Source organism: Eumetopias jubatus, unplaced genomic scaffold, assembly GCF_037043125.1.
Source record: "Eumetopias jubatus isolate StellerSeaLion01/CBP00866 unplaced genomic scaffold, mEumJub1_p1.0 scaffold_14, whole genome shotgun sequence".
NCBI classification, from domain to species: Eukaryota; Metazoa; Chordata; class Mammalia; order Carnivora; family Otariidae; genus Eumetopias; species Eumetopias jubatus.
Window position 1 is genome coordinate 64,997,288 of NW_028274820.1, and position 22,371 is coordinate 65,019,658.

General features: G+C 34.8%; 1 protein-coding gene across 1 annotated transcript in view; it reads left to right on the forward strand.

Moving 5' to 3' along the window:
• The window catches only part of BBS9 (Bardet-Biedl syndrome 9), a 470,178-nt gene that overhangs the window by 107,367 nt on the left and 340,440 nt on the right, over window positions 1–22,371 (forward strand). The window contains exons 8-9 of the mRNA XM_028092268.1: window positions 7,522–7,705; window positions 8,365–8,494. Coding sequence (XP_027948069.1) covers window positions 7,522–7,705; window positions 8,365–8,494 — 314 coding nt within the window. The remainder of the gene's footprint in view (window positions 1–7,521; window positions 7,706–8,364; window positions 8,495–22,371) is intronic.

Sequence of the window (22,371 nt, forward strand, 5' to 3'; positions counted from 1 at the left end):
CACCATACCGATAATGGTTAAAGCATAGACTTTGGAGTCAGACTTTTTTTTAAGGTTTATTTATTTTAGAGAGAGAGAAAGAGAGAGCACTTGCGAGTAGGGGGCGGGGCAGAGGGAGAAAATCCTCAAGCCGACTTTCCGCCAAGTGCAGAGCCGATGAGGGGCTGAGGCTCGATCTCATGACTCATGACATCATGATTGAGCTGAAACCAAGAGTTGGATGCTTAAGCAACTAAGCTACCCAGGTGCTCCTTGGAGTCAGATCTTGAGAGCTATACTTACTACTAATTTTGAGCAAGTTTGAGCAAGTTTGTTAACCTTGCTAAATCTCAGTTTTCTCAGTTGCAAAATGGTGATAATACCTATTTTACAATGTTGCCATTGAAATATATGTATATATATATATATATATACACACACACACACATATATTTATAGCACTTAGCAAAATATCTAGATGATGAAGATGACATTGATAATGGTAGTCAAATTGTCCTTGACCTCCTCCTCAATAGTGGTTTTCTTCCATTTGTCCCTTATATTCTGCACTCCAGCCACATGGGCTTCTCATTGTTCCAGATTTTCCATGGCTGTTCTTGATTCAAGGCTTCTGCACGTATTTTTTTATTTAGTCTGGAATGTCCTTTACTTATTAATTGTAAATGTTTATTGATACTACTCTGTACCTTACACTGAGGATGTATTCTGAAGGCAGTTACAATTGAGTGATTTTCCCATTCTCCTTTAATTAATAAGTTGAGTAAGAAATAGCAGTAAAACTTCCTTTTGTTACACCACAGTCACTTGGCAGGACTCTGATGCCATGGAACATTAAGTCTATTGCAGAGAAACAAAATTTATCCAGGGGAATGCTTTTAATAAGGTAGTTGTGAGAAGGCAGTTAAAAGCTGCCTATGTTACTCAGCGCTACCTCTTAACTATTTGTTGATTTCTAATTTAATTCTTTTGTGGTTAGGGAAATACTTTGTATGACTCTGAATTCTTTGAGATTTATTGAGATTTGTTTCATGGCCTAGAATGTGGTCTATTTTGGTAAATCTTCACTGAGCACCTGAAAAGAATGTCCATTTTTTTTTTTTTTTTTTAGCTGTTCTTGGGTGTCCTGTAAATGTCAGTTAGTTTGGATGATAGCATTGTTCAGATCTTCTATGTCCTTATTAGTTTTTTTTTTTTTTTTTTTTTACTAATTTCTCTCATTTATTCAGGGAGGGGTATTGAAGTCTGACTGTGGATTGTCTGTTTCTCCTTGAAATTTTGTCAGTTTTTTGCTTCATGTATTTTGAAATTCTTTTATTAGGTACATAAACATTTAAGATTGTTATGTCTTATAATGAACATATACCCTTTTCATTATCAAGTAACCCTCTATCTTTTTGCTCTGGTAACATTCTTCTTTTGATGAGTATTATTCTGATATATCTGTTTCCATCTTTTTACTTTTATCCAATTTGTGTCTTTGTAGTGAAAATTCATTTCTAAGCAGCACATAGTTGGGTCTTGCTTTTTTGTTTAGTATGATATGGCTCTGCCTTCTAATTTGTTTTTTAGACCATTCAAATGTCATGTGATTATTAATATGGATAGGTTTAAATTTGTCATGTGGCCATTTGATTTCTATTTGTCCCATCTGTTCTTTGTTTCCATTTTCCTGTTTTTCTGCTTTCTTTTAGAGTTATTCAGTATTTTGTATGATCCATTTTATCTTTGTTGGCTTATTAGTCATAATTCTTTGTTTTGTTATTTTAGGAGTTCTTTTAGAGTTTACAGTATTTAACTTATCATGATCTACTCTCAGTGGTATTATACTATTTCACATATAAGAACCATACTTCTGTTTCTCAGCCTTTGTGTTATTGTCATATGCTATATTTTTACATACACTATAAACTCCATATTACATTGTTATCATTTTTGTTTAAATACTCAGTATCTTTTAATGTGATTTAAATGATAAGAAAAAATATATTTACCAATATAGCTACCATTTCTGGTCCTCTTCATTAATTTGTGTAAACTGTATTTCCATCTGGTGTCATTTTTCTTCCTCCTGAAGGACTTGTTATCACATTTCTTTCAGTGAGAGTCCACTGGTGATGAATTCTTTCAGTTTTTCTGTCTCCAAGGTTTTTTTTGCCTTTGTGTTTGAAAATATATTCTTTGGGTATAAGGTTTTAGTTTGACAGATTTTTTTTTTCCCTCCCTGGCATTTTAAGAGGTTGCTCCACTCTCTTCTTGCTCCCATTGTTTCTCATGAGAAATCTGCCTACATTCTTATCTTTGTTCCTCTCTTGATAGTATCTTTTTTCCTCTGGCTGCTATTCTGATTTTCTCTTATCACTTCTTTTAAGCAATTAGACTATGCTGTGGCTTTGTGTAGTTTTCTTTATTTTGTGCTTAGAATTTGTTGAGCTTCTTGCATCTGTGAATTTATAGTTTTCATGAAAATTAGAAAATATTTGACTCTTAATTCTTCAAACTTTTTTTTTTTTTAATGTTCCATCTTTCTTCTCTCCTCTGGGGACTCCAGTTACACATACATTAGCCTACTTAAAGTTGTCTCACAGCTCACAGATTTTATTTTCATTAAAAACATTTTTTTTCTATTTTGTTTTGCTATGTTTTCAAGATTACTAACCTTTTTTCTATTATGTCTAATCTGGTGTTAATTCTCATGGTTTTCATCTTTACAAGTTCAATTTGGTTTCTTTTTCTGTTATATCTTCTATGTCTCTACTTAACTTTTTGAAGATGTAGAATACAATTATAAAATTTGTTTTAATGTCCTTGTTTTCTAATTCTAACACTTGCATCAGTTTTGAGTCTAGTTTCAGTTGACTTATTTATCTCTTCCTTACGAATCATATTTTCTTATTTCTTTACATGTCTGCTGATTTTTTATTAGATGCCAGATATAGTCATTTTACTTTTGGGTGCCAGATATTTTTGTATTCCAATAACTGTTCTTGAGCTTAGGCCTGGGATGTAGTTAATGGTACTTGGGCAGCTTGATCCTTTTGGATTGTTAGCTAGGACCAGAGCAGCACTCATCCCGAGGCTGCTTATTCCCCACTCCTGAGACAAGACCCTTCTGAGTGTTCTCCTCAGCTTCCTTTGAATTATGAGGTGTTCTAATCTGCTGGCAGGCACAGGCTGTATTCCAGGTGGTATGAATGCTGGGCACTGTTACCTCTAATCCTTTTGGGTGGTTCTTTCCCTGGCTTCGGGTAGTTTCCTTACATGAATGTGCTGGTAAGTACTCAGATGAATATTTGAGAGGATTCTTTACAGATGTCAAAGTTCCGTCCCTGCACTGCTCTCTCCCTTTTGGCATGCTGTCTGTGCTCATCTGCTTTGCTTTCTCTGAACTCCCAGTGTTCATTTCCTCAATTCAGGGAGTTTGCTGGGCCTTGCCTTGGTTCCTCCTCCTGGGGCCATGGCCTGAAAACTGTCTCAAGGATAGAGCAGTCATACCACTCACCTCATTTGTTTTGTTCTCAAGGGATTGCTGTCCTTTGTTGTCTGATATTCAGTGCCTTGCAAACTGTTGTTTCATATGTTTTGTCCACGTTGTATTGTTTCAGGTGGGATGGTAAAGTCTTTTTCCTATTACTCTGTCTTGGCTGGAAGTGGAAGAATTTTAAAATTATTATTCTTAGTAAACTTCTGTGTTTTTTGAGACTCATTAATTTAGAATGTGGTATATTTCCCTAAGGGGAGGTCACAGAGAGTGGCACTCAGTACCTAGTGAATTAAAAGTGTTTACTGGCTGGATCTCAGCCTGCAGCATCAGAAACTTGGTTTGCTTATCCATTCTGAATGAATCGTCATCTCTCAGAATCAGGGACACATCAGCCCAAGTTATAGACAGTGATCTTTCTTTCTTTGAGATGGAGAGAAGGGGGGAGGGGCAAAAGGAGAGGGAGAGAGAGAATCTTAAGTAGGCTCCAGTCCCAGCATGGAGCCTGATGTAGGGCTCCATCTCATGACTCTGAGATCATGACCTGGGCCGAAATCAAGAGTCGGAAACTTAACCGACTGAGCCACCCAGGCGCCCTAACAGTGATACTTAATGCTAGAATGATGGCCTATTAAAATGTAAGGAGAAATGTGACTCATGGGACTGACATTTATGCTTTGTGTACCATGGAATCTTTTCCTATGGGTCAGCTACACTTGAACTTAATGGTAATTGAATAATTTCTTAGTGTTGAATCCTGATTCAGATGAAGATAATCTGATCACTCACCTATATTCACTATGCTGTCTTCCTCCTTCAGGTTGTTTTTATATATACACCAATAATATTTGTTCTTCTGTCCAGCCCCATTTGGATTTCATACCTTCTTCAGATATTTTAATACCTGAAGTAGATAAATATCTAAGTCAAATCTTGATGGTCAGAAATTTGTATCGTTAGTGTGAGTTTTCATATCTCTTCTTTGATCCATTATTTGTTGATTAGAGCCTAACTTTGAGGGCAGTCTTATTTCCTCTTTGTCCCGATGCTTTTGTGGAGCCATCTCACTGTCATTGCTGTCTGAATACAGTATATGTCTGTATATGTCAGCCCATGTCTTTCCTCTTTTCTGTTTTGTTTTTTTTTAATTTAAAAATATTGATCGGGGGCTGAATTCTGAGAAGCATGTTCATTACATTCATTCCTTCCTTGTTTTATTTTTATTTTTCTTTTTTCCTTTTTTTTTTTCCTTCCTTCCTTGTTTTAAGAAGCATTTCTTAAACACTGACCATGTTCCAGAGATACGGAGTTACCCTGGAGTAGCTCTTGAGGTATAGAGGATCCTGTCTGTATTCCTGGGACAGCTTGATGACTGCTCTGTATATACATATTGATACACTTTTAATTGTCTTTATATTAAAATATTATAGTTACAACAATATTGGTTAGGTTTTAGTGATTATCAAATTTGATTTGCAAAGTAAACACAATATGGAAGTTTCTCTTAGGGAAATTTTTCAGTGAAGCAGATAACTTCTTTATGTGTACATATGTATTTTTTTTTAAAGATTTATTTATTTATTTATTTATTTATTTATTTGAGAGAGAGTATGTGAGAGGGGGGAGGGTCAGAGGGAGAAGCAGACTCCCCGCTGAGCAGGGAGCCTGATGCGGGACTCAGTCCCGGGACTCCAGGATCATGACCTGAGCCGAAGGCAGTCGCTTAACCAACTGAACCACCCAGGCACCCTATATATGTATTTTTTGAACAAGTCATGATCATTCCTTTTCTGTCTTAAGATCTTTGTATAGGTGGTTCACTTTGCATAGGGCATTCTCTCAACCAATTCTCTACCTGCCTTTTCCCCCCCTCCAGGTTTATGGAGGTATAATTGACAAATAAAAATTATATAAACTTATGGTAAACTACATCTATTGATATATAAATACATTGTGCAATGATTACCATAATTAAGCTGATTAACACATCTATCACCTCCCATAGTTACCTTTTTTTATGTTAACATTTAAGATCTATCTTAACAAATTTCAAGTATATGTACTATACAGTACAGTATTATAGCTATAGTCACCAGACTGTACATCAAGTCTCCAGAATTTATTAGCTCTGTGTAACTGAAACTTCGTACCCATTGGCCAGCATCTTCTCATTTCCATCTTCCCTCAGACCCTGGCAACCACCATCCCACTCTCTGCTTATATACATTTACCTTTTTTAGATCCCACATGTAAGTGAGATCATGCAGTGTTTGTTTTTCTGTGCCTGGCTTATTTCACTTAGTTAGCATAATGCCCTCCACGTTCATCCATGTGTCACAAATGGCAGGATTTCCTTCTTTTTAAAGGCTGAATAATATTCCATTATATTATACACATTATATAGTATATATATTCTATATAATATCTCATTTTTCTTTATTCATTTATCCATCAATGGACATTTCAGTTGATTCCATATCTTGGCTATTGCAAATAATGCTGCAGTGAACATGGGAATGTAGATATCTCTTTGATATCCTGTTTTCATTTCCTTTGAATATATGCCCAGAAGTATGATTGCTGGATTATATGGTCATTCTATTTTTCATTTTTTGAGAAACCTCCCTACCATTTTCCACAGTAGCTGTACCAATTTGCATTCCCACCAACAGTGCATGAGGAGTCCCTTTTCGCTACATCCTTGCCAACCGTTGTTATCTCTTGTCTTTTTAATAATAGCCATTCTAACAGGTGTGAGGTGATATGTCATTGTGGTTTTGATTTGCATTTCCCTGATGATTTCGTCATGTTGAGCATTTTTTCGTATACCCGTTGGCCATTTGTATATCTTTTGAGAAATATCTGTTCAATTCCTTTGCTTATTTTTAAATCAGGATATTTTCTTGCTATTGAGTTGTCTAGCTCCTTATGTATTTTTGAGTATTAACCCCTTATTGGGTAGATGGTTTGCAGGTATTTTCTCCCATCCATAGATTGTCTCTTCACTCTGTTAATTGTTTCCTTTGCTGTGCAGGAACTTCTTAGTTTGATGCAACCCCTTTTGTCTATTTTTACTGTTGTTGCCTGTGCTTTTGAGGTCATATCTGAAAAATCATTGCCCAAACCAATGACAAAAAACTTTTCCTTATGTTTTTTTCTAATGGTTTTACAGATTCAGGTCTTATGTTTAAGTCTTTAACCCATTTTGAGTTGACTTTTGGATATGGTATGAGATAGGGGTCCAATTTCACTCCTCTGCATGTGGATATTAAGTTTTCCCATCACCATTTGTTAAAGAGACTGTCTTTACTGTGTGTTCTTGATACCTTTGTTGAGGATCAGTTGACTGTAAATGCATTTATTTCTCGGCTCTTTTCTGTTCCATTGGTCTAGGTTGTTTTTGTTTGTTTGTTTTGTTTTTTAATGCCAGCAGTGTGCTGCTTTTGCTAAGTATAGCTTGGTAGTGTACTTTGAAATCATGTAATTTGATGCTTCGAGCTTTGTTCTTTTTGCTCGATTGGTTTGGCTATTTGGAGTCTTTTGTGGTTCTGTATGAATTTTAGGGTTTCTGTTATATTTCTGTGAAAAATGCCATTGGAACTTTGATAGGAATTTGAATCTGTAGATCACTTTGGGTGAATGGTCATTTTAATAATAGTAATTCTTCTAATTGATGTACCTGGCATATCTTTCCATTTATTAGTGTTTTTCAGTTTCTTTATCAATGTTTTATAGTTTTATTGTACAGGTCTTACACCTCCTTGGTTAAATTTATATGAGTATTCTTTTTTCCTGCCCCATTCCCCAAATTTATGAGTAATTTTGAACCACTGAAGAGCGTATATCATCTGGTAAAAGATGGCACAAAGTCTACTAGAGTGTATAAAATATCAGAAACACGGTCATCGCAAAAAAAAGTGAATGAAGACAGCCAATCTTTATGTCTGCTTTGTTGTAAAACAGTTTCTTAATTGTATTGATATGTAAGTGACTGAAATGCTTTGTTTTTAGCAACTAAATTGATTTTAGGTTTTCTTTTGTAGGTGGATTGGACTCTAAATATTGGAGAGCAAGCACTTGATATATGTATTGTCTCTTTCAATCAGTCAGCATCTTCTGTTTTTGTTCTTGGTGAAAGAAACTTTTTTTGCCTTAAGGATAATGGACAGATTCGATTCATGAAGAAACTTGATTGTAGCCCAAGTTGTTTTCTCCCGTATTGCTCAGGTGGGTAGAAGGATTCTTCTTTTATCTTTTCCATATGTCAAGGCTATGTTATATACATCAGGAAAAGCCAAATTCACATGCATATATTTTAAACATCTGAGAAAATAGTTTTATACAGAACGTGTAATGGAAATTTTAACTTTTAAAGTTTGAATACACATTTGATATAAAGCACACATTTGGTTTTGTCAGTCATTTTACTTTGCATAGAAGGTCTTGGAGAATTGGCCTCAGGTATACATTTATGCTTTCCAAAAAGTGGCAGTTCAAGATATTTGCAAAAGAACACCAGATTCTTTTATAAGCAGAAAGGAGCATAGTAATGCCTAATGGAATGACTTATCTGTAGCCAGTGCCCAGTAAGAACCATTAGCTCATTGTGTTAAATATTAATGAAATTCATGCTTTCTTGATAAAATGCAAAAATGTTGGCTGCTATCTACTTATAGTTCCCAAGTCTGTAAAATTATTATTTTAATTTTTGATATTGGTGCTTGAAGTTGAAAAATACTATTTTATTACTTAAAATAAATACCTTATTACTTTATGCTTTTCCATCAAGACGTTAGAATTAGTTTGTATCATAAATCCCTTAAAAGTGTTATACTATTGCAAATAACTGTTTTCTTATTATCCTCTTTTCTATATTCAACATACAGTTTCTGAAGGAACAACAAATACTTTGATTGGAAACCATAATAACATGTTGCATATTTATCAGGATGTGACACTGAAGTGGGCTACTCAGCTTCCCCATATTCCTGTAGCAGTAAGAGTGGGCTGTTTACAGTAAGTGATTTAACTTTGTTTTAGGATCTTAGTCTAGGAATTTTGTAGAAGTTTTATGAAACAATAGCAAGTGATTTTACTAGGAATGACAAGTGACATTGTAGTGTGAATGTGAACAATGGAAACAATTTAAAATATAACTTTTATTGGAAAAGGATATAAAAAGGCCTTACTTAGCCTTCATCAATCATTTTTATTTTATTTTAATTCCCAGATAGTTAACATAAAGTATTATATCAGTTTCAGGTGAACAATATATTGATTCAATAATTCCATACATCACCCAGTGCTCATCATGATAAGTGCACTCCTTAATCTCCTCAATCATTTTTATTTAGTATCTCTAGTGAAATATCTTTTGTAAATTAAAGATTTAAAGAAAATGGCTTACCTGATAGATTTTTTTTTTTAAAATAGGAAAGGATTTCTTCAGGCATTTGATGGGTTCCATTTAGAGATCAGTTATTATTAGACTGAGACTATTAAACATCAAAACTTGTTTCAGACCTTATTATGTCAAGTGGTGCAGAATTGCTAATGATTATGTATTTAAGACAGTTCAGATTTTAAATAGGACCAATTTGCTTTTAAAATGAAAGATAAAATCCATACCTTAAATTTACAAAATTTATCAAAAATAAGAGAAATGAGACATAACTGTGTAATTTTTCTAGGTTGTCAGTATAAAAGGCAAGATCCTGACTAACCTTTAGCATCTCAGATTATGTTTAGGAATTGAAAATCCCAGTAAATATGTAGAAAGACAACTTTCTTTTTTTTTTAAAAGATTTTATTTTTAAATAATCGCTACACTCAATGTGGGGCTTGAACTCACAACCCTGAGACCAAGAGTTGCACGCTCCACTGACTGAGCTAGCCACATTCCCCCTAGAAACTCAACTTTCTCTAAAGCTTTATAGACTCCCTAGATCTAGTCAGTTCTGCTTATTTAGATAATTTTATTGAAATTTAAAAACCATATGTAGAATTCTTCAGTGGCACCTGTAGTATCTGATCAGTATGACTAATTCTCCCAAATTAAGAGATTGGATGTGTAAAATTGTTGAAGCTCAATGAAGGGTATTCATATTTGCATTAATGGTTAATCTGAAGCCTGAATACTGGAAAAATAGAAACACCATTTTGAAAACATTGACTATTTTAAAAAGAAGTTGCTTTCTCATGTTTTATGAGAAAATACCATCATATAATTGCTATGCACTTAACTAAATTATAGTTATTTTGTATCTGAAGAAAAATATAAAATTTTAAGATTGGCTTTTACAACATCTACCAGATAGTCTTTTAAGTTCAACCAAACACTTAGATTCACCAGACATTTTAAATCAGATTTACTTAAAAGGATTTAGAACAGGAAAAACATCTTGCCAGCAGGGCAATGTCAAGTATTTCTCTTCTGGGAGAGTAATTCTTGCAGTAGTCCATATATCCATCCAAGAGCTCTTCTGTTTGGCCTCCCAAGTGACAACTCAGGTGTAAGAAGACAGATCCACACTGATGGGTATGTGGCTTATCTTGGCTTATAGGTTTAAATACTAAAAGGTCATTGTGGTTTTTGTGTGTATGTGGGGCAGAGGAGAGTGATGGATAGGAAAGATCTTATTGAGACCATTTAGTTGAAATGCTTATTTTACACATATATTATTTACACATTTCAAGAGTCACGGTACTCAGAGAAGCTCAAAGATACAGTTTCTGAGCAGATATTTATGGTTAATTTATGGTTTCAGTTCAGATGCACCTTATGAGTTAAGGGTCCAGAAATAACTGAAATTGTTCGGAGTGAAAAACCAAATTTCCATGTAGTGTGAATCAAGATGCTATATTCAGAAGTAGTCTGTCACCTCTGAACTGAGGTATTTGTAAGTGAAACTTCCTATTCTTCTCATAGCTTTTTCAACATCATAATTATAAACAATTAAATGTAAATATTGCCATTAATGATTTCCACAGTTTATTATTATGTAACAATAGCTTTTAATTATTCATTGGAAAATTTTTCTTATTTTTATGTACTTTAGCATATAAAAGTATAGAGTTAGACTGAAAGAATTTCATTGTAATTTGTATTAGAATTTTAAAAGTGATTATTATTGACTTAGCTATAGTGTATTTATGTTTAGAAGTTATCATTTGGAATTAGAAGCAGTGAAATAATTTTGCTTCTGCTTTTTATTACCTTTAGAGTTAAACTTTTTTGGTTCAACTTCCTTGGCTGAATGTGTTTATTTGTAGAGGAAATTGCTGCTATTTTAATATGTTTCTTTTCAGTGAATAAGAAATACTGGATTTGGATCAAGTTGATGCAATTATACTTAATAACAGCATTTTGCTCAGAAACTAAGATGCTTTATTTCCTCCCACTCCCATTTACTTGGCAGTCTAAGTCCTTTACCTTTTTTATTATAAACCAATGCTAAATCTGCCTGTTTTCTTCTTTCTTTTCAGGGTAAACGGCATTCTTGATTAGAGAGATTTTTTTTTTTAGTTTAATTATTTTAATTTTTTGTATTAAACTATGGGAATGTGATATAAGTGTATAGTTTGTAGTTTAAAGAATAAGAAGAGCATGAATGTGATAGTATTCTTTAAAATCTCAGCTATTATTGTTTTCCTCTAATTGCACGAAGTAGCTGTGGAAGCCTGGCCAGTGTCTTAGCTCTGCTGTGGTCAGTTTCCCAAACGGCAAATAAAGATCATCATTTATCCGTAATGTTATTCTCTCTAGAGATAGAAAATATACCTCAAAGTGGAAGTCTATTTGAATGGATGTTCAAAGTGATGAGAACCTTTCCAAACTTCAGCTGGCAACCACAGCCGTTGTGCTTTAAAATCTTACTGCAGCTTGTTTTTCAGGATAAACAATTTGGTCTGGTACTTCAGTGTTTTTCTTCCTAGGCTATATCTACTATAGTAACTTACTATAACTGTCAGTATTTAATCATTTCATTCTTTAACCTTCTTCGATGTAGTGATCTTGACCAGAATGTTTTCCCCATTTCTTCTTTGGATTTTCCAGTTTCTTTTATCTTCCAGTCCTAACTCAAGTCACATAAATAAGCCTTCCCTCTCTTCTCTGGTCTCCTCTTCCTCTGAATTTCTATATTTATCTTATGTTGGTGAATGCTGTTTGATTTTCCTAACTCCTCAACTCAATTATACTCTCCTTTAATGTTAGGGGCCTTTCTATTTTTGCATATTACACTGAATAATCAGCCAGAAAGCTGAATATATGGTATATGCTTGGTAAATATGTAAAAATCATTGTGATCTGTGCATGTCAGGGGGAGGAATGGATGAAAAGATCTTCTAAGAGCTTTCAGTTGAAATACCTTTTTAAAGATATGGAACAGGGCGCCTGGGTGGCTCAGTCGGTTAAGCGGCTGCCTTCAGCTCAGGTCATGATCCCAGGGTCCTGGGATCGAGCCCCACGTCGGGCTCCCTCTCAGCGGAGAGCATGCTTCTTCCTCTCCCTCTCCCTGCTGTTCTGCCTACTTGTGCTTTCTCTGTCAAATAAATAAATAAAATCTTTAAAAAAAAAAATAAAGATATGGAACAATTGAGAGTCATAGATGGAAGGCTATTACTTCTTTGAAGACAAACTTATTAGGAGAATTTTCAAATTTCAGAGTGATTTTTTTTTTTAACTTTTGCTGTCAATTTGTCATTTCTTTTTTTGTGTGCTTTTAGAAAGGGAACATGGACCTAAATAGACACTTTTTCCTATGTTGTATTTTTAAGGATTTCCTTTGTGGCTTAATGGTACACATAAAATTTGTAAATATTCCTGGAAATAAGGTAGAGCATAAATTATGATTTTAGAATTTCTGCATTCTTTTTGGTATATTCCCCTATTAATCTGTTGTAGCTCAGGACTGGAATGTTAGTCTTTCATTAGTATATTTTTTCTGTCATTTTTTTGTTGAATAGCTAAGCATTTTGGTTTATATAGTCTAGTTCTGTATATTCAGCTTATGTCTATAATATTTTACTTTTTTGGTGAGTTTGCAAAATTTATCAATATAAAATTCCCCTTTCTGTCTTCTCATTTAATATTTCTTTGTTTGCTTTTGTTTTGTTTTACTTGCTTTGAATTCAGTTTGCTGTTGTCTGTGCTTTTTTTAATCTGTAATTTTATTTATTATTATTATTTTTTTAAGATTTTATTTATTTATTTGACAGAAAGAGCACAAACAGGCAAAGAGGCAGGCAGAGGGAGAGGGAGAAACAGGCTTTCTGCTGAGCTGCGAGCCCGATGTGGGACTTGATCCCAGGACCCTGGGATCATGACCTGAGCCAAAGGCAGACACTTAACCAACTGAGCCACTCAGGCACGCTGTAATTTTATTTTGGATGCATCTCTTGCAAACAGAAGATTTGATTGGATTTTGAAACCCATTTTGAAGATCATTTCCCTTTACCCATTTACAATTGTTATAATCTATGTATTTGGTCATTTTTCATCTGTATGATATTCTGTACTTTTAATTGTATTTCCTTTGCTTTCCATCTCTTTGTGAGTTGGGGATTCTCTGTCCTTGGTTCTCCTATGTATTGGATGGTACGTACACATACATATCTCTTTTCTTTATTTCTATTAGTATTTACTTTTTAGTTTTGCCATAATCCAAAAATGAAATGAATCTTTCTCCCCGTGATAGGCAAAGGGTTTAATACACTATTTCTTTCTCCTTTCCTGTTTTCCCACTCCTAGTACCACCTCCACACACAGGCATGGGTATACACATGAGCTTGTTCTCACACATATCACCCCCTCACACCCACACAGCCTTTGTTGCCATTTGTTCTTTGCTATGGTAACATAAGCTATTAACTATAAATTATTATTAAACTATACTAGTCCTTTTTTTGAGAATGTTTTAAAATTTGTATTCACTTTTTGTCTAGACCTATACTAATTTTTGTTATTTTTCTATATCTATTAAATGTGAATCTTTTTATATCACAAATTATAATTTTTTAACTTATTAATTTCACTTCCTCTCTTAATAGGATAATTTAATGTTCCCAGGAATGGTATAGGGTGTTAATATTTTATGGTAAAAATATAGTTACATTTTCCCCTCAAACTTTATTGATGTTGCTCCTTTATTTTTTTAAAAATAACTTTTGTGGAAAATTATAATCTTGTGATTTCTATAAAAAGTATAGAGCTGTACTATTTAAAACCCAAGCAGTATTTAAAAGTGCAAGTAAGAAAACAAAACACAAAAACTAACTGCCACCAAAGTTATCTCAGTCTTACCATCCAGATTTAACATTTGTTAGCACCTATTAAACATGAAGCTGACATATTTGTCTACAGAGATGCAAATTTAGGCATAGAATAAAATTTCCAAAGCAGAAAAATATGTTTTTAATTTTAATTTTATTTTATTATTGCTTTTTTAAGTAAGCTCTATGCCCATTGTGGGACTTGATCAAGAGTTGTGTGCTCTATCAGTCGAGCCAGACAGGCGACCCCAGAATAATATGTTTTTAAAATATACATTTATTTTATTATATTCTAACAGACAAATGGAATAGATGAAATGGAAGGAATAAATGAATTTTATGTAAATATTTATTCACAGCAATTTATTTTAGTTTCTAAAAGACCCTTCTAAACAAGAATAGAAAAGAGGTTAAAGGTTGTTATTTTCAATTTTTCTTGTTTTAAGCAAAAGTTTGTGTTGGTAATTTGTTACAACAGATATTTTCAGTTTTGTAAAGCTGCATTTCAATGTTTGGCAGTGTCTGTTGAGTCTCTGTTATTAAAGATAAGGAAAGCAGCATACTTACACTTTCTTCTTCCTCTCTTTTTGTCAAATTCTGTTATTGTTGGTATCTTATTATCCATTTGGTCAAAGTTTAAAATATTTTCATACATCTTAGTAATCACAGTTTTCACAGTCGTTTCATCCTATCCATATCTAAATGGACTCAAAGCTTACCGCCAGTTTGTTTTTATTGTTCCTGAATTGTCTTGATTCACTTCTTGGTTAGTTGAATTTAATCCTCCAGTAGTTTTGAGGAAAGCCTCTAAGTCTTCTTGCATTCTTGAGAGTTGTTTATTGCTGTTATACATGAAGGTTTTCTTAGCTTCCCTCAGAATTTTGGACATTCCATTTGGTGTTGACAGTTGCTGTGGAAAGGTCTGAGGCTGACTTAAATTTATTTGCAAAACTTCTTATTGAATCAATTACTTTTTTTTGCCTGTCTCATATCTAACTTAGTTTTTAAATCCTTAAAGAACTGTAAAATTAACTAGCATATTGACAGTTGATTAATTCTGCATCGGTTTGTTCTGGGACAAGGTGGGAATTGATAGATTCAAGTTTTTATTCATTTCAGGAAAATATTCTTCCATTATAGCTTTGAATATTGGTTCTGCTTTACTAGTTTAGATTTGTTTTTTTATTTAAATTCAGTTAGTCAACTTATAGTATATCATTAGTTTCAGATGTAGCATTCAATAATTCATCAGTTGCATTTAACCCCCAGTAGTTTAGTTTTCTTAATATCATTTTTTTAAAAGATTTTATTTATTTATTTATTTGAGAGAGAGAAAGAGACAGAGCCGCAAGCATGAGCAGGGGGAAGGGGAGAGGGAGAAGCAGACTTCCCCCTGAGGAGGGAGCCCTATGCAGGGCTCCATCCCAGGATCATGACCTGAGCCAAAGTCAGACAACCGACTGAGCCACCCATACGCCCCCTTAATATCATTGCTATAAATGTTAGCCTTACTTCGTCTTCCAAAGCTAGCATCTCTTCATTAATTATTTGTATATATTTTTTCTTTCCAATTTGATTGGTGTGATTTTTTCCATGTCTCTCTATCATGTTCTTGAGTTTGTTTTTATTTTATCTTGTTATTGCTTTTTAAAAAATTTTTATTTATTTATTTGGCAGATAGAGACACAGCAAGAGAGGGAACACAAGCAGGGGGAGTGGAAGAGGGAGAAGCAGCCTTCCCGCCGAGCAGGGAGCCCTATGTGGGGCTCGATGTGGGGCTCGAGTTGGGACTCGATCCCAGGACCCTAGGATCAGGACCTGAGCTGAAGGCAGACGCTTAATGACTGAGCCACCCAGGCACCCCTCTTGTTATTGCTTTTACCGTGGCTTTCATCCCTATAGCTTTTGTTTAAGCTTTTTCTTTTTTTAAAGATTTTATTTATTAGAGAGAGAGAGAGAAAGAGCACAAGTCGTGGGAGGGGCAGAGGCAGAGGGAGAAGCAGACTTCCTACTGAGCAGGGAACCCGACCTGGGGCTTGATCCCAGGACACGGGAATCCTGACCTGAGCCGAGGCAGGCGCCTGACCAACTGAGCCACCCAGGCACCCCTTGCTTGAGCTTTTTAAATAAATTATGTTGATAATTCATTGATAACAGTGGTAACTATTTGTCTGATTTCTCCTTTTGTTTCCTCAGGAAGTTCTTGCAATGGACATTTTCTGCCTTTTGCTTAGGTTCCTATTTCCTTCATGTCTTTCTTTCACCTCTTTTACTTTATTTGCAATTTCTACACATAGGTCCTCTGTTAATTGCTCTCCAGTTATTAGTCATTTTATTTTATTTTTTATTTTATTATGTTATGTTAATCACCATACATTACATCATTAGTTTTTGATGTAGTGTTCCATGATTCACTGTTTGCGTATAACACCCAGTGCTCCATGCAGAACGTGCCCTCTTTAATACCCATCACCAGGCTAAACCATCCCCCCACCCCCTCTCCTCTAGAACCCTCAATTTGTTTCTCAGAGTCCATCGTTTCTCATGGTTCATCTCCCCTGTTGATTCCCCCCCCTTCATTTTATTACTCATTTTAAAAATGGTGATAGAAATTTGTTGAAGAATCATGTGGGAAGTGAAGGGAGAGACTAATGAGCTCAGACCACCTGAGTCTTTTCACCTTCTCACTGTGTTTATTTTTTCCTTTGCCCTGGGGACCCATTTTCCTCAGTTTTCAGGGTTTAAGAGGTTGGTCAGTCTAACAGGAGTCCCCCTTAGCCCCCAGTCACAGGCCCTTGGTGCTAAGAATTAGTGGCTGCTGCTTGTTTTCTTATCTTCATTGGTTAGGAAGCTAACTGATTAATAAATGCATCTTTTATTTCCACTGTGGTTTTCTGATGTTCCATGTCCTGCATCCCACCTATGCGTTTGGATCCTTTTATGCTAGCCTGGACCTGACCCTCTATTCTTCTTGAGGCCTGAGGAGTATGTGCCAGCTCTTGGCATCCTATTTTATTGTGGGCCACAATTTAAAATGTTTGGCACAACAGATGTGTCTCAAAATGTGTTAATTGTGATTGTAGTTATTTCCTTGTTCAACTTTCCCTTTTTTTGGGGTGTGGTGGTTGTTATTGTCATACTTTTTGCTGTTTTTGGTGAGCTTTGAGGAGTTTTGCTGTGCCATTTTTGATTAGAAGTCATTTCTTTATCAGTTAATGTTTATTGTTGTTGGTGAGAGAGTTATGGCCAACTTGATTTTTGTTCTGTTATGAGTAACTAGTTCTTTATGTCTGATTGCTTATAGAATGTTTTTCATTTTTTCTGTAAATGTCACATTTGCCGTCATATATTTGTCTAGTATTGTTTTCCTTGATTTAGTTGGGAATATAGTGAGTGTAATCTGTTTAAACCATTTGTTTGGCAGCTAAAGAAAGTTTCCTTATGTTTCATCTTTGATTATTCTTTCAGATCTGTTCGATGTTTTCATTCTTCAGGGAAACTAATACCTTTTGGTTGGCTGTTTATTTTCTGTTCCTTATATATGCCATCTTCTTCCTTATAATTTTCACTCTGTGTCATTTTTTTTCCTGTTTTTTGGGAGAGTGTCTGAATTTTGTGTTCTTAATCATTGGTTTGAGCTTTTACAGCATTGGTTTTGGTCTTTTTAGTGTGTACCATTGGAGAGTTTTTTAGTTTACTGAGGCAATATCTTTCTCCTCATGCCTCCCACCTTCTGCACCTTTGGTATGAGTACCTAGTGTAGTACATGGCAAGCTACAATTCCCATAATGCACTTTTACCAGGTATGTCTTATTTTGAAACATGTTTATAGTGTTTATTTTGGGACTCTATCTCTGAGCATATAATGTGCTACTACTGATATCTGTCCTTTACATGGCCAGTTGTTTTATAGAATTTGTTATCCCTGTATGGATTTAGGTGGGTAGCGTAGAGGAGGTAAGGGCAGTAGAATAGTTGAGAAAGGTTCAGGTGAGTAGGGTTAAAATATATTGCTTCCATCATAGGTCAGAATTGAGTAGTAAGATATCCACATAGTTTTATTGTTTCTGTAGAACCTGGGTTTCTGAATCAGATTGAGTCAGGGATTAGGATTAGGGAAGAGGAGTGAAACATCTTCCTATCTTTGTTCAGGTGGTCTTTATGAAGTGAAGCTGGGGTCTGGCATGAGCTGAAACTATATTTTTGGCTTCATCTATCTGGTAACTAGTCAAAATTTCTTTTAGATTTTGGATTTACAATTTATGGGGTTGTTTTCCTCTCTCTCCCTCCTTTTCTCACCTTTTCTAATGATTTTTATGTCTGTGTCTGTTTCTTTTCAGTTCCCTCATTGTGATCTTGGTTAGGTATTAGAGAGATTGCACTGAAGGCTGTTGCCATGTTGAATTGAATATTTCTGAAGAGCCTTAGGATCATATTTTTAAGTTGCAGAGAAAAATCTGGGAATTGGATTGGAATAGTACTGAATTTAGGGACTCTTTTGGAGAAATTGGCTTTTTTCCAGTTCTAAGTACCTTTTAATTTCCAAAAATAATTCAGTTCAACGAGAGATTGAACAGTGTAGTGTTTTGTTGTTTTGGAAAAAAAAATTAAAAATAAAATGCCAGCCCTTTTAGAAAGATACGATCCTTGAATGGTGGCTGAGCTCTTGATTTTATACAGAAAATATTACTGTCTTTAATAATTAGATACCCCACTATCCTCCTTCCCAGTTAATACTTGGTCTTACTTCATGCAGTGCTCATTATAGCTGAATTCTAGTTCAGTGAAAGAATTTATATACTTTCATGAAATTTGACATAGTGGGTTTTGACATTAATATGATTATTTTCCTAACTTTCCCATCTCCCTATCATAATGTAGTATTTATATTGTTTTGGTGGTTTTTAGAAACTGTGTTTTTGGTTGTAACTGATGCTTTTGGCTTTGTAATTAAATTAAGTTTATTTAGCTCATTTTACTGTGTTTTAACTATTGAATTTCAGTGTTTTCACCATTATTTTTTCCTGAGAAGTCCATCTTTTTCCCATATATTTTGTTTGTTTGTTTTTTGTTTTGTTCTGTTTTGTTTTGCATTTTCATTTTATTTAGAAAGTAAAAAACATTTTCTTCTCTGTACTAATAGTGATAAATCCGTTTTAAAGAAACCCATTGTAACTTAAGTGGCATAAGGTTATAATTGGGTTTTTAACCATAAATGTTAAATAGGGTGAGAGAGCCCCTACCAGAAAATGGGGGCTTCACTTGGGGCCTGGTGGGCCTGCTAATGCAACATAATAGTTTATAACTTAACATAAGGAGTTGTGGGGAAGAGAAGAACAAAACTGATTATATTTGCTATTTTTTTTCTTCCTCTTATTGTTAATACCTCATTAACCATGAATTGGACAACTTGTTTATGTCAATTGTATTAAAGCATTTTTGGAGTAAAATGAATTGCATTATTTTTGATGGTCATCATTACTTGCATGCATATATTTCCATTGTGTGAGGTGAAGGTCTTTAATGAGGTGACCCCCTGATTTTATATTGATTGGATTTCATATCGATTGAACAAGAATTGTGCTTGTAATGCCCTGCTCACCATGGGTTTGCCCCATAGCTGACATACTGCCTGTGATTTGCTATTACTCTTATGAACTGCAGTATTGCTACTTTAAGTGTTTTATTCACATAGGAAAGATTTGCAGTCATCTTATCAATAAATTAAAAAGCCGTATCTTTGCCGTTATTTGTCCACTGGGGTTATAACCCTCAGAAAAACCCTCCTTATGAAAATTAGAAATCTTTTGCTTGGTCTCATGTTTTCATTATTATTTTATTTTTTATGTAATAATGTAGAACACAGCATCCCCCATTCTTGTGAAAAGTTTAATAGTAATTACAGTTCCAGATTATTTGACTTTGTTACATTCCATAGTAAATCTGTTTAATTTTCTTGCCAGAGGTTCTAGAAACACTGTATAGCCAAGGATAAGGAGTTATGCTTAGAATGCTAGTTGGGTTTGAATTTTTTTGTTTTATAAATTAAATATTTTAATGGTAGAATTCTTCTTATTACCATGTATTTCCACTGAAAATTTTCTCTGTCGTACTGTCATTGAGACTGTGAACTTCTCTTAAAAATGAACTTCTCAATCTCAAAGAAAATAATCTCTATGGAAAAATGCCTTTTTTAAAAAAATAATATTTTGTTTATTTATTTGAAAGAGAGACAGCAAGAGCGAGAGAGGGAACACAAGCAGGGGGAGTGGGAGAGGGAGAAGCAGGCTTCCCGCCAAACAGGGAGCCTGATGCGGGGCTCAATCCCAGGACTCCTGGATCAGGACCTGAGCTGAAGGCAGATGCTTAACGACTGAGCCACCCAGGCGCCCCGGAAAAGTGCCTTTGTGTTTTGGATCTGATTCTCTATCCCGTAATGGGTATGGGAGTTAATTTGATAGTGGATATTGGGGTGGGGGAGTCAGTTGTTCACTAGAGTTGTAGCCAGCAGGAAAGTATTTTGCTTTTCACTAGTTAGGGTGGGTTTTGCTTTTTAGTAAGCGCATATCTTCTTGACTCTTTGGTTCTGGGAGACCTTTTGTGTCAGGTTGGTGACTTGCTTTCATCTCTTGGAAACCCATGCAATTTTATGTAATCTCTCCTCACTTCAAGAAGAGGGAGACAAACCATAAGAGGCTCTTAATCTCAGGAAACAAACTGAGGGTTGCTGGAGTGGTGGGGGGTGGGAGGGATGGGGTGGTTGGGTGATGGACATCGGGGAGGGTATGTGTTATGGTGAGCGCTGTGAATTGTGTAAGATTGATGAATCACAGACTTGTACCCCTGAAACAAATAATACATTATATGTTAATAAAAGAAAAAAGAATTTTGGTTTCAAAGATAGAGTGAGGGTTTTTTGGGTGTGTGTGTGTCGTGTGTGTGTGTGTGTGTGTGTGTGTGTGTGTGTGTGTGTGTGTTTAATATCTCTATTTCCTAATGGGAAAAGGTTATGGTTTTCTAAGTTGCTTACTGGGGAATACAAAAGTGAAACAAAGTGATTGTTTTTCCTAACATTGGGTTTATATGCTGCTGCTAAGAACTTTGGAACTTTGGATGGACTTAGTTCCTTTAGCCTATTAACCAGTGTATGGCCTATATTTTGAAACTCGCTTTGGCATACAAATCTGGGTTTTTGCCAAAATAAAAAAATGTTTGTCAATGTATAAATCTTGCTGTGTAGGCTAAAGTTGGATCACTTAAAATTAGAATCAATTGTTATCTGAAAGAAAATGCAAGAAATATAGCAATATTTATTGCCTGCTGTGCACTGGCATCTTTGCATCATAAGGATCTTAAATCTAAAAAGAACTGTTAGCTAATTCAAAACTTTTGACATGTTTAATGTACAGGTTTAATAGTTTAGACACTTTTACTAACTCCCTACATCTTCAAAAAACAGTTTTAGGAGAACATCAGTATATTTTTTTTTCATTTCAAGAGAACAGAATATTAACTAAAATTGCTAAAAACAAGGTTAAAAATATGATATAGTCAATCATGTCATCATTTAAGTCTCTTTTGTAACTTTAATTTGAAACTTTTATTTTTATTTATTTATTTATTTTTTAAAAAGATTTTATTTATTTGACAGAGAAAGACACAGTGAGAGAGGGAACACAAGCAGGGGGAGTGGGAGAGGGAGCAGGGAGCCTGACGTGGGGTTCAATCCCAGGACTCTGGGATCATGACCCGAGCCCAAGGCAGACGCTTTAATGACTGAGCCACCTGGGGGCCCCTAATTTGAAACTTTTAAGTAAATCAAATCTTATTTGGTAAAACAGGGCTTTATTTCTCAATTGTCTGACCTCTATGATCCATAGGATTTGCTACTGAGTAGATAGGAGGGTTTGCATATATTCTTTTTTTTTTTTAAAGATTTTATTTATTTATTAGAGAGAATGAGAGAGAAAGCACATGAGATGGGGGGAGGGTCAGAGGGAGAAGCAGACTCCCTGCCGAGCAGGGAGCCCGATGCGGGACTCGATCCAGGGACTCCAGGATCATGACCTGAGCCGAAGCCAGTCGCTTAACCAACTGAGCTACCCAGGCGCCCGGTTTGCATATATTCTAAAATGGAGATCTGTATTCAGTGGTTTTCTTACCTGCAGACAGAGACTATCTACTGCGTTCATTGCACTGCAGTTTACTATTTAAAATAAGTGTAAAATAAAAGCAGTTAGTACCAGCTTTATTGATGTACTTAAAAAAAGCAGATATCCATATACTTGAGAGTATAATATTTAAACTATACAGGAAAACTGTACTAATTCAAAGTTAAAGTGTTTTTTGTTTTAATTAAGTAAAAGGTGACAGAATGCCATTATTGAATATTAATTCATTAATGTAGAGCCTATGTTCTAATTAGAGTATATGTTCAAATCTTGATAAGGCTTGGTTAGATAAGAACTTTGCTTAGTGCAGAAAGATTTATTATCCTTTTTTCCCTCGTAGTTCATCAAAAAACATCTTTAATTTTCAAATGACTTTAGAGTGAGAGTATTTTAATATTTGCAGGTAGTTAGCATATATTACATATTATGAAGATGTTTGAGAGCATGAAC